The sequence below is a fragment of the Bombyx mandarina genome, chromosome 19 (genome assembly GCF_030267445.1).
Source record: "Bombyx mandarina strain Sakado chromosome 19, ASM3026744v2".
NCBI lineage: Eukaryota > Metazoa > Arthropoda > Insecta > Lepidoptera > Bombycidae > Bombyx > Bombyx mandarina.
Genome location: NC_143225.1, coordinates 4,725,884 through 4,739,292, shown reverse-complemented (window position 1 = coordinate 4,739,292; position 13,409 = coordinate 4,725,884). Strand labels below are relative to the sequence as shown.

The 13,409-nt window shown below is 37.5% G+C and overlaps 1 protein-coding gene across 1 annotated transcript; it reads right to left on the bottom strand.

Annotated features, from left to right (window-relative positions):
- Positions 1 to 19: 19 nt before the first annotated feature.
- Dhc62B (Dynein heavy chain at 62B) lies at positions 20 to 12,595 on the bottom strand. The gene is made up of 2 exons (XM_089735088.1): positions 12,350 to 12,595; positions 20 to 12,113 (listed from the first exon to the last, which is right to left on the bottom strand). The coding sequence occupies exons 1-2, from the start codon at positions 12,482 to 12,484 to the stop codon at positions 447 to 449; spliced, it is 11,802 nt and encodes a 3,933-aa protein (XP_089591214.1). The 5' UTR covers positions 12,485 to 12,595; the 3' UTR covers positions 20 to 446.
- Positions 12,596 to 13,409: the final 814 nt, after the last annotated feature.

The window sequence follows — 13,409 nt, the reverse complement described above, 5'->3', positions numbered from 1 at the left end:
TTAATCGCTATTTATTAAAAGAGTTGCAATTTAAAAAACATAAAATCAGGTAGATATACGTCAAATCAGACTTCCCAAGTTCAACGACGATCATGATAAAAACATCGAGTCGAAAATAAATCGAGTTACTAAAACGAATTAAATTAATAACACAAAGATGAAACTGATATAAGCTGTCTAAAGTGAACAAAATTAATTACATTTTTAAGTGAATTATACACATTTCGTGTACTGTTAATGTAAAACAAAATTAGCTAACAGCCCCATGTGTTCCTGTGAGAGCGTAAACTGCGTAGCTAAAGTTAAAACGACTTCATTATTACCATCCCACAGCCTTTGTCCCATACTTCGTTTCAATAAACTATGGGCTACATATCAAACGTAACGAATACATTAAACAACTTTCCTCTCGATAATTAAATTGTCACTATTTTTATTAATAAAAGTTAGTTATCTAACTGAAGAAGCAAAGCTACACTACGTTTAATCCAATGGGCAGATGGTTTGTCGGAGGGCAAATAAAAGGCTAACACGAAATTAGAAGAATGTCCAGTTGTGGCCAAAACTCCTTTCCTTTCCAGAGTCTTATACAAAGGACACTTGTACCTTGTGCCTTCATCGAATTCATTTTTCAATTTCGGGTAGAGCCATATTACGGGCATATTATCGTTCAATACTTTTGGTAGTTGTTCGGCTATCGCGTGTGTCTCACGATTCCACCTACCGCCATCCATGAAAAGACCCTGAACAAAAACACCCCATTTTGGAGGTGTAGTTTCATAGTCGACGTTGCGAATTTCAAAATCGAATACTAGCAAATCAATTGGTATCGTCTTTGCCCGGGCATAATTCTGAACGGACCCTGTTAGGAAGGCTTGCGTGAAAAAGAAGCCAGGTAACCAGAATGTCGGTGGTTTCCCATTTTGATACCAATCTTCTAACATAGATAATCGTTCTATAAAGTCTGCCACATAACTTGGCAAAGGTTTTAGGCTGGGATATGAGAATTTTCTCCAATTTTCTGGGATTTTACCTAACAACATTGCGTTAGATTGTAAATCCAATGCTGGGGACATCACAATTAAACCTTTTACAGCCTTTTGTAAGTCTTGTAATGAAGATTTGATTTCATTTAGTAATTTATTGAATCTTTCCATCTCTTGTATGAGTACAGTATTCATGGATTCATTGTAATCAACAGGATATTTTTTTTGTGCTATTTCAACATCAAATTTGGGAGGTAGCTTCGACAAGATTTCCGATGCCATAAGAACCAAAATGGTTTCAGTATTACCCCCTTCTCCACCACTACCTGTTCCTTCAACCAATACTAAAGAAGATGTAAGTTCCATGGAAATACTATAGTCGCGCGTTATTCCCGCGTTCATGTGTAATCCAAACACTTCTGGGGGTGGGTTAATTGGAACACTTTCTATGTGCTTCAAATAATCCTGATATTCACATCGACGAGGTAAGCCATACTGTTGACCGAGTTCACAGAACAAGTAATTAGGATCGTTGACTACGCCAGAATTCACATAATTATCTAGTATTGTTACGATTAGACGTCGATCCCAATCATCAGTCACGCGTCCGCCGTAGTTACATTCTCCTGTGAGGTATTTGATTGCCACGTACTGTATTTCTTCATATTGATTTAAAAACATTTGCAGTTGCATTACTGATATCTGAAAATCAGAGTCGTTGAATCCATACTGAATGTTCCAACCAAGTGGACCAAATTTCTTACGTTCTTGTACAACTGCATGAAAAAAACTTATTCCATACAAGAGTTTGCTAAATGTTTTGTCTTTTCCTGGACATCCTTCATAAAACTCGGGTTCTTTTAATGGTTCTGAAATATATGAACGATTCAAGTTGTGTTGAAGTCCAGTAGGAGGTTCGTTTGTCATTTTGACGCCTACTTGTAAGACAGACTGAGGGAACTTGTCGGAAGGATAGCTAGTCAACCATAACCTGAAACTCAGATCGGTGTTCGTTAAATCAAAACCCTCGACAATTTTCTCAAGCACAGGAAGCCAAGAAACTGCCAAATGACAATTCTGCAGGCAAACCCAACCACCTTCACTTTGAGCTTTTTCTATCATGGCCCTTGCAATAGGTCCTTGACCTTGCCCCAGTGAAATAGAATTGAATCTGTGAGAAAAGCCCATTCTTTCGCAGTATTTGATCAGTGCACCCATTGGGTCAGAGCCAGGGGAGAGTATGAATATAAGTGGGGCAAGGCAGTTTGAATCTCCGAAAGATTTGCTGATGTCAAAAGGAGGTGGTGTAGTGTACTTTCGACCCATTTCTTTTTCGAGGAATTGAGAAACGGCTATAGTTAATTTATCTGGTCGCAGTACTCTGACTACCAGAAGTTTTTGAAATTGGGTTAATCTTTCATCCCAGCCTCCAGGCAATGTTTTATTCTGTGGCTCAATGTCGTCATACACTTCTTGCCATTTGATTATAGTTTTAACAAAGTCGTCTCTGAAAGCTCTAAATGCTTTTAAGTCATTCAGCCGACAAATTTCATCCCAAGCTTTGTCCGGTAGCCATTCCACAGGTTTTTTTAAATGATTTTCTACAGCTATACCACCTGTTATCAAGAACTTGTATTCGTCAACATTCATCTTCTCAGTTGAAAGCATCATCTTTGAGCACATTATAAAAGAGAACATTAACTTGTCTTTGTCGAAAAGAGAACGGCATACATTACTATACAAATTATAAGTAAAAGTATCCTTAAGAAATTTTAATCGCTTTTCTAGATCTTTTGATTTATTTGCGTTTTCAATAGATATAATATAAAGATTAATAAACCATGTCAACGAATATTGGTACATGGGGTCCACGTTTGGAAGTTCGGTCACACAATAGTATAAAACTGCTGAATGCGAGGCAATGGGCCTGTAACCCAATCTGAATTTTTCAATTATTGTTTCTGTTTCTAAACTAGCTTCTTGTTTTTTCATTATATCAATGGCTAGATTTTTAGATGAATCCAGTACTTCAATTGCGGACTCATCTTCCAAAATATCACCTTTCGTCTCTTGAAGTGTTCGTAATATATCATCTTCGACTTGTTTGAGTGCAGCTCTATTGGCTGCTCCCTGTACAATTAATTTTTCTCTTTTTTCTTGTAAATCCGGTCTCTCTTTTGCAACAACTATTCCTAACAATTGATCTTCTAAACCATCTTTTGTTAATGCGAAATTTATTAGGGTGACCTTATTAAATATTTCTGGTAAATAATGTGGATTTCTCAGTTTCGTTGTCATATATAATCTAAAATTTGGGTGATACTCTATGACATTATCACCAAGAGCAATAAATTCTTTTCCGCCTTGCAGGTAAGTGAGTTTTAGTAACACTGGATCCAATGGAGCTTCCACGTCTTCTAGCACACAGTCAATTAATGCTGGTTTCCCGTACTCCAAGCAAGTTTCTATAACTTTCATATAATTACCATCGGTGAATTTGAGTACCTGAAGATCATTCGTTTTCTCCATTGTTTTAATCCATTTATTTGCCTGACCCTGAGGATCGATCAGTAAAGACCATCGCATCGAGTTATCTTGAATGATGGCGTTATCAATTGAAAATAAATCTCTTGGTAATCCAGCGATGCACCAGTTTTGGATTTTAATATCAGTGCCCAAAACATCCTTAAAAACAAATTGCTCAGAGTGCGGCATATTAAGCTTGATTACAAGGTCACGCCACTTATCTATAATTTCTATTCTAATAGGCAAAGTGTACGGAGCTAAATAGGCGATTATACCACAGGAAACAAGAATATCTCCAGCAAGATTATCATACAGGGTTTGCAAGTTTTCAGCTGCTACAGTCCATCGCACTTTTTCACCTCCTAATCCGCCTATCAATTTTTCAGCTCTAAATAATTTATCAATACACAACTGCACTTCATCCTCTAAAGCTTTCTTTTTAATGTTAGCTTCTTCTAAAGCTTCATTCAGTTCAGCCAACTTGGCTTCTAATCGTGCTACCATAGCTTTTTTTTCTTCTAAAATAGCCATAGTTTGTGCAAACTCTTTTTCAGCAGCTTCTAATTTTGCTTTTTTTGGTGCTACCACTTTAGCTACAGCATCATACATATCCATAGCAATGATCCATTTACACAAACCCTCGGCGGCGGCAGAAGCTTTTGCTACTATGTGAGGTTTGAAATCTTTGTTTGAAAGATACTCCTTTCTGATTTTTTGCATTGTGGCTACCGGAATATTATCTTTATCAAAGTTTTTTAAAGAATCTAAAAAGCCCATGTCTCCTAAAATTCGCTTGCTTGGTCCCCAAAAGTCAAACATTTTCTTGCCAGGGTTATCAGGATCAGGAATTTTATCAGGGGGAATGCCTTTAATAACGCACACCGCAGCCATTACTAATTTAACGGTATATGGTGGATTTTTCATAGATTTCACAATTGTTATATCGGCTGGTTTCAAAGTATTCAAGGCTGCAATTGCGTCTTCTAATATTGGCAAAGCAAGAGCTAAGTCAGCTTCACAATCTTTTTTCAGTTCTTGGGCAGCTGCGGCTTGAACATTTGCGACTTTTTGGTCTTCTCTAACTTGTGCAGCGGCTTTATCTGCAATAGCTGTTTCAACTTCAATTTCTTGCATCATTTTTGCAGATTTTTCCGCCATTACTATTAGTTGAGGTTTTAAAGCATTCAAATCCCGTTGCATTATTGCTACTGCATCGGCAGCTTGGCCCAATTTATCGAGACCATTTGTATATCTGAGTTTGGCAGCTCTTAGTTCACGTTGTTTCCTATTCGTTAAGGTAGTAAAAGATTTAATTAAATCAAGGTATGAAGCAGATGTAATATAAGTTTTACGTCCAAAATGATTAAAAAAATCGATTGATACAATGCGAGCATCAACATGAAACTGTTTGCAGGCAATAACAGCAGAAGATTTGACAGGATCCGGCACATTTACTTTAACCATATAATGATGCGCTACCATTTCTAGTGCATCTTCTGGCCAGCTATCATACCAATCAATAGTGCAACAATTGACTAGTGATGGATATAATCGTAGTCTTGTTCTAAATGAGCTGCCTATAGGGCTAAAACATAAAACTATGTGAAGTTTCGCTTTGCATCGACCAACAAAAAATGCTAATATTTGTAATGGACTTATATCCAAATTTCTGTTACCTCCTTGAGCGGCTAAGCGCACCAATTCGAGTATTTCTTGTTTTTCATCCAAACCGTACAAATTCGGCACTTCTCCTGAGTTCAACAGGCTGTCTAAATTCTGAATATAGGATTCTTCTTTTATTTGACTTTCAGTAAATAAAAAAGTCGTATCTTTGTTGAGGCCACCAGATTCTCGGAGCACTAGCTTTATATCATCATGCCAATCTTTTACGCTGTAAGATTTAGTAATTTCTGGTTGAAAAACTTGTTGTCCTAAGATGGTACTAGCTAAACGTGTTAAAGACTGTCTGCCAGATCCACCAACGCCGACTAATAAAGCATTTCCCGATGGCATTGACAATATGCGACATATTTTCGATAAATGTTCCAAAGCATAATCAAATAATACTATAGTCATTTTAGCTTTGTGCATAGAGTTGTACTCAGAAAGCATAGAAACAGCTATATTTAGAAACACTTCTTTAGACGGAATTTCTTCATATCGTCTTTCTCCTTCTGCGCTGTCAGTATCTAAATAGCATCCAAACATCATTTTTTTTATATTTTCCTGATTTACTTCACCTTTTTCATCTTGATAAGTTTCCAAAGCGGATTCAAATGTATCTTTCATAAAATCTCTCGTAGATTTTTTTAGTACTCCGAAGAACCAGGCGCGATCTTGATCATCAACTAATCGGTCATAAAACACGCGCATTATTTCATGAATCCAGATTTTAATAAACGTCTTCTTATTATCGGCAGATTCTTTTCTTAGCAAGGCGCAACCTTGTATTACCCTAGAGAAATCTCTAAGATTGAAAATGTAATGTGATTTAGCTGGTGTAGGTCGCAAATTTTCTCTTGCTTGATCATATATATCCGTAGTGGCAGCTATAATATTTACTATAAAAGGTTGAGTATCTTGACCGAACCCATTCCTTCTCCAACCCAGTTGTAACAAGGACATGAATATTTTAGTCATACTTTCCTTTGAGAACTCGTTTATTGAATAAATATTAAAATGTCTTAACATTCTAGGGTATATCAATTGGCGACTTCCTCCCACTGGACCTATAGCTCCATAAAATATGGTGTCGTATATGAATAGCTTGTCGGTTGTTTTAAGATCATACCAATGTTTTTGATCAAAATATAATCGCAGTAATTCAATAGCGGGTTGTGCACCATAAACCTCTTTGGCGGGCATGTTCATATCATCTATAAATATTATGGCGTGTTTCCCTCTGGTAGGGCCATAATTATTTTTCCTCCTTTTCACCAACTTTGAAATAACCAAGTCTTGTGTTTGATTTGCAGAAGTAGTTGTTGTGAAAGTTATAAAGCCAGGTGTGTACTTTTCCATATCCAAGTTGTTCATTAAAAAGTTTTGTACATAAAAGCTTTTGCCAGTTCCGGTCGGTCCTATTAGTAACAGCGGCTTTAAGTACTTTGAATGTAAGTTCAGTAAATACATGAATTTTTCAGTTTCTAGTGTTGGTATTACAGTTTGAAGAAGATTGATCTGCTCCTTTACTTGTACAGCCTTAACAGCATCCGGCCATGTTTTCCAACAGCCTTTTCCCTTATACATGTAAAAATGATCGATTAACATTCCTTCTGCAGGAATTGAAACGTCTATTCTTTCAATTTTTGATGGAATCCCTTTTTCTCCTTTAAAATATTCTTTCACTAAATCGTCAAACTTTTCACGTGAGTCTGTATTCAGTATTCCTCCTAGGCCCCAAACAATGGCCGTCATTAGAGATGCTAGAAACCATGTTCTAGTATATTTTGTGTCTTCCTCGCCTTCGATGGCGTTATCCATTAACATCTCTACTAATCTCAATGTGCTTATAACTAAATTTACTTCGCCTGCCGTAACGAGCTGACCGCAAAACTTCCTGACGTAATACACTAACGGATCAAACAGCCAATCGCACATATCATAGATGTATTCTTCGTTTTCTTCTAACCATATAGGATTCAAAGTGTTTAGCCATGACTTATAAAATGGCATGAAACCAAGCGATGTCGATTCCATGTATATCATACCGCATCTAGATACGGTAGCAGGGGACGCTTGCGAAAGATCCATAACTTCAAAAATCATAGACATAACGTTCGACATTGCCATTACTTCACCCGACGTCAAACACAACTTCTTGTTGTCATCTAAAACTGTATTCATATTTTCGATCCACACAGCATCAACTGGCCCATCGAATACTATCCATTTCCGCACCGGAGTGTCTTCAGATGCAAACTCTCGAAACATAGTCGCCACTATTCCGTCCGTCCATTCGTACGATATTGGATCAAATGCACCATACAGTTGGCCCATCGTTACAGCCTTAGGATTTAAAACTTTATACGTGCATTCACAGCCATCGGGCTGATTTCGTTCATGTATTAACGACAATGCCTCCGAGAGTACTTTTAATGTCATAGACTTACCCGAGAATGGATCACCCACTAACATGAAACCATGTCTTACAATCATCATTTCATATGTTTGAATTACCTTTATCAAAAAACATTCCATTGGTTGTAGGTTATTGTTTTCACAAACGTCATGACATGCATTTAAAAAGTTTTCATAGTCAGGCTTAGGTAAAGAAATACCGGGGAACAAGTCTGATATTATACCTTCAAATAAAGGGACATCAAATGATAAAAATTTAGGCAAATTCACATCTGTTATCGACCTCAATAGTAGGACACTCTCACTTTCGTTTGGAAAGCTTCGTTTTAAATTACCAGCCGCCGACAATACTGTTTTGACTGCACGCATACCGTAATCGTAATGGTTTTGAGATGATAGCTGTTCTGAACACAAACGGTAAGTTGTTACTATTTTAATTGACAAACTTCTAGCATCGATAAAACCAAAAGAATAAAGTGATATTTCACCTATCATTGCGTAATCTGGAACCATCATGGCTACGGTGCGGAACAACACTTTAAGATTGTCAGGCAGCTCTGACCGACCGGCATAACCAGGATTCATTGTTATACAAACGTAGCATGCTGGATTAAGCTTGAGGGTAGTACCTTCGAAATCAAATGTCTCTAAATGTTGTCTAACAGCCTGAACAATGCACAAAATCTGTTGAGCTATAACAGACAATACTTCAACTTCGATACGATTGAATTCATCAAAACACACCCAAGCTCCACAGGAAGCTAATCCTTTAAAGAACTTTCCCATTGCTTTGTAGTCTAAGCCGTCAGAACAATTAAAAACAACGCATTGTACTGCCAAAGCTTTGGCCAAGTCTTTAGTTGTTTCCGTTTTACCGGTACCCGCTGGACCTTCGGGAGCTCCATTTAAATGGAGATAGTAAGCGCCAATCAGCGTTCGATAGCATCTGTCTGTCAACGGAGTTATGACCAGTCGATCAGAGTTACCTAAATATTCATAAGCATAGTCTACGACCGCATTAATTATCTTTACGAAAACCCGTTCTTCCTCCCAATAATAACGTAGCTGAGCAAGCCACTGGAAGTCGGTTACCTCGGTAACTTTTTTTTTTATCAGATCCGATATTACATCTTTGGCGTGGACATCGATTACGATTAAAGCTTTAACTGTAATGCTGCTTAATTTCGTTAGATCTGTTCTACGAATAACAGCAACTGTTTCATTCAATTGCTTAGTCAATTCAGAGTGGAATGCTTGTAACTCACTTAATTTGTGAGTATTTAAACTTTCGTGGACATCAACTGCCCAATAAATTTGAGATATGGCTAACACAACCATTCCTTCCCAAGATAAAACCCATTCTACTCGACCCATGTTTGGATAGTCATAATAGGAAATTTCTGTTTCACTTTTTACAGCTTTAAGCATTTGTTCCTCAACTTGAACAAGCCACTTTTCTACTGAGCCTCTAGCAGCAGCAACGCTGATCATATCCAGAAATTCTACTTGTTCACCTTCCATAGATATCATTGCACTTATATTGAATTCTCCGTCGAAGACCAATCTATTTATACCTTCAAAACATTTTTTCAGATGTGGTTGAACTTTGAGTGGATTTTTAGTTTCAGACAAAATTTCTAACATTTCGTCATTTGATAAGAAAAAGAATCTCGGAAAATATAACCGCTTTTTTTCTAAATAATTATTGACACCATCGTTAATTTTTTCTAAGAACGCAGTCGCAGCTCGGAACGCTTCCAAAATACCAGTACCTCCAGCAATTTCAAGTACATGTGGATCTTTATCTACTGATCCCATATATCGACGATATATATTATTAACTTCAACGAACATTACACCTTCTTCGGGCATTTGGGCAACTATGTCTTTGGAGGAAAATATAGGTAGTAAATAGAGCCACTGGCTCTGAACTTTTCCCCATTCATCAATAGTTGCGTTAACACGAACTATTTTTTCGTACCATGTTCTTACTTGAGCTTCGAATGGTTTTACAAATGCTGATCCTCGCATTCCAACGGTTTTCACAATGTGATCATCTAAAACACTTTGTATATCATCAAGTCCAGACAAAATAAATATGCCACTGTCTTTGTATGGGCTAGTTTTGAAGCAAATATCAGTCCATTCTGCCATCATTTTGTTCAAGTTTGTTATGAGTGCTAATTCTTTCGTCGCAGCAACACTTATGATTTCATATTGATCTAAATCCCCCCATAAGTTGAAATTTATAATCTTTCTGAGTGATGTACCAGCTGTGGGTGTTAGATCAAAACCAGCGATAGTGGACATTTCGTCCCAGTGTCTTTGCACCAGAGCAGGATTACACATGATATGTGCCATTTGGACATTGGGTCTCCAATCCTTTATCTCTGCGACAGCTTGAGCACATAACTTCATTGGTGCAGGTAGATTATTAACATCTGGATCATCAACGAGTCCCTGGAACCTCTTCTCGACGCCCTCAGCTATTTGCTGCTTTATCTTGTTTCTGTAGTTTTTTGATATTTTCAGAAACTCTTTATAGTAAAAGTCATGATCTTGTTCAATCTGATTGTGATCAAGATACTCAAAAGGCCCATCCATCCAAGTGTAATAACTGCGTTTCCATCTATGTACCAAATAAACAAGGCTATAAAAAGGTATTATGAACTCTTTCAGCTCCTCCAGCTCGGGATAATTTGTTACTGGAAATTTAAAAGTGGTTTCTTCATTATTTATCCATGTTACAAGTTTATCGCAATCGTGCAAGCGATGAACGAGTTTTCTTAAATATTCCAAATATTCAAGCGTGTGGTTCACATCATCCATGTTATCAAGTAACTCGAGATAGGGCGTCATATCCGTGACTTCTTTGTTCAAATAGGCAATCTTGCCCAATAGACTTTCCTCCATGTCAGCTTTGAAGGTTTCATAGGCCGCAGCATTTTTTTCGAAGATTGGCTTAATATCTTTGAGCCAATTTACAGTTCGTGTGTTTGATTTTACATGGTCCGAAGAAAGTGAAGTCATCTCTAATAGATTTGATATGATGTTAATTTGAACTAGTATTCTTTCCTTTAATGCCTCAACTAAAACTGTTTTTGCGTGTAATATATAAACGCCTTGCTCTATTAATTCAGTAGCGTTTTCAGGTTCTTTAAGGGCTTTAGCTGCTATAATTTCGAACTCTGAACAAATGCTTTCATTTTCCGCCATGTGTCCTTTGACGATACCGGCGATGATGTCATTAACAAATTCGAGGGCTCTGGACTTCAAACCGTCAACCATCCTTAGTTGACACACAACAGCACAATTAAAATATTCATTTTCCAGAACGGCTGTAATATTTGAATCTATGTCTTGGTAGTATTTGATTTTATTTCGCAACTCTTCAAATGCCTCAGTCTCATTGATAAATTTCTCTAGAGCCTCTTTAGCTGGTGTTCCGTACAACATATTATATTCCTGTCGTAATTTTTCTACGTATTGGTTTAAAGGTTTAAATACTATATTTAATTGTTGCTGTAGTCTTTCGTGGCCGTCTTTATGTAACCACTCATTGTACACGACAGGCAAAGCGTCATAATTGTAAGGTATTTTTAGATATTGTTCAATAGGCATGAGTCTTTGTGATATATGAGAAATGGCATCTGCTATATTGTGGAAAACTTCATAAATAGTCTCAAGGGTCGGGTCATAAATAAATTCTCCGTCGAAATCTAAACATACACTCAAAACAGGTATAGCTTCGGGATCCTTTAAAAAATCGATTATAGCGTTTATTGATTGACGCATTAGCTCCTGTATCTGCATGGAAATCATTTTAGTGGCGCATTTAACAAAATCGTTCACTTTCCGCGGCTTCATGCCTTTGAGACACCTTGGATTCTTCAGCCACTGGACAAGTATACCGTACCAAGTGCTCGAGACCAAATAATCGGCCCGTTTTATTTCGTCCAAAACTTTCAGTCGAAATTCATCCAAGCTCATGGGCCCTTTGGCTCTGTACTTCGCCAAGTCGATAATGTGTAACGGCAACGTTTTCTCGGATGATTCAAGAATCAATCTTATAAAGGGATGCAACAAGAGGGAGCCGTCTTGTAATTTCCTTCTGTACTTCAGCAATTTTCCATAATTCGATGTGACTCCTTTAAATTTGAAATGTGGTTCTTCATATCTTTTACGTGGCACCCCTGGCACGTCTCGAATTACCGTTTTCACAGCCAGATCGTGGAGGTTACGATCCCACTCCTCTTTGCTCTCATTCATGAGCTCTTCCACGAGCGTCGGAAAGGACTGTCGAAGGTTCGCCGGAATCAGATTACGAATTTTTCGCTCCCAAGATTTTAGCATTGGGGGTGCTTTAATTTTCTCGGCGCATTCTCGCAGGACACCGATGTGTTTCGATTGAGACTCGACAAGGCGATCACGTTCGTACAGTTCGAGAAGGGGTCGTACTATTTCCACTTTCCTTTTAGTAGCTTTCTCTTCTAAAATCTTCCGAAACTTAGCCTGCTTATCCTGTTTCAATAAAGAAAACCCATTCATTAAGTTTTCGTAATGGATGATATAGTAGGTATATATATACATAAATATATATAGGTAACCTGTGGTTTGGCTATGCCCTTGGCATTCCTGAATCTTTGAGCAACAGTAACCACCCACCATGGGGTAGACCATGCTCGTCTACCTACAAAGGCCATAAAAACGAATTATATGGATACGCAGCAAATAATTAATGAGTAAACTATATGTACCTTGATTCTATTGTATGGCGGCAAAGGTGTGAAAGGCAGTTTGTCCATCATGTGAATATCAGGTACCGGCGGCATCACCGGAACTCTACACCCGTTCTTAGTCTGAAGTAACTTCCTTAAATCCCTTTCTTCCATTTTGAACTAATTGCACAACGAATATATTTCTTTATTACGAACAATTAACTAAATAGCAAAAAATTATTCATAAATAATATTATTATTTTATGGATACTAAAACGACGCGCATGTTAGTTTTATTTTAGTGAACTATTGTTATTGTCATAGCAACTGCCATCGATAAATCTTGACAAAGAAGTTAACGTTTGTCACGCGAATCGGGCTATACTTTTTTAAGGTTCCTTTACATCTGTAATAGTTTTTATTATCACCACAAGTACGTTACGAGGTCTAATGCGCCTCGTCCGTTTCTTCGTTGCGGTGCGCTCAAGACAGACATGAATATGGTGTTCTGTTTGAACATAAAGCCCCCTGTGAATGGGTTAATTAGTTAAGTTATCACAATATCGTATTGTTTAAGATTATATTATTTGTTGACCTTCTTTTTCTCAATCGTGTCACTCTTGACAAAGTGGTCGTGATCGTCATGTAGTGTTGGAGGGAGCAGACTTGATGCGTCTCACGATGTCCCGTCATCTCTCCCTGTTTGAGGCCATTCTATTTGTGGACCACTTAAATATTTCTTCATTAAAGTAAATGCGGTGATGAGCACAAACACACACAAAAAACTATTTTGAAAACGTAAGCTTTTTGAATCATTCGGAATCGCTGTTTTAATTTTTAGTGTTTAGTGACTATCAATAACTGTACGAAGTTATTATGACTACTCGCGCGCCACTTATCGGATTTTGATACAAACAAATGAAATAAAAATATTCATTTTTAACAGCTTTTTGTTAGTTTTATTTGTGTCTACCTATCATCATTATCCTGCCCTTCTCCCAGTCACCTGGGGTCGGCGCAACATGTTTTCTCCTTCCATACTCTTCTATCATATACCATTTCTTCGCTCACTTCCCTCTTACCCATATCGTCTTTCACA

Excerpts from the sequence above, each read along its gene's own strand:
- Dhc62B (XM_089735088.1), bottom strand. The coding sequence starts at position 12,484 with ATGGAAGAAAGGGATTTAAGGAAGTTACTTCAGACTAAGAACGGGTGT. Across the intron at positions 12,114-12,349 it reads CGCCATACAATAGAATCAAG|GATAAGCAGGCTAAGTTTCG; the intron begins GTACATATAGTT and ends TTATTGAAACAG.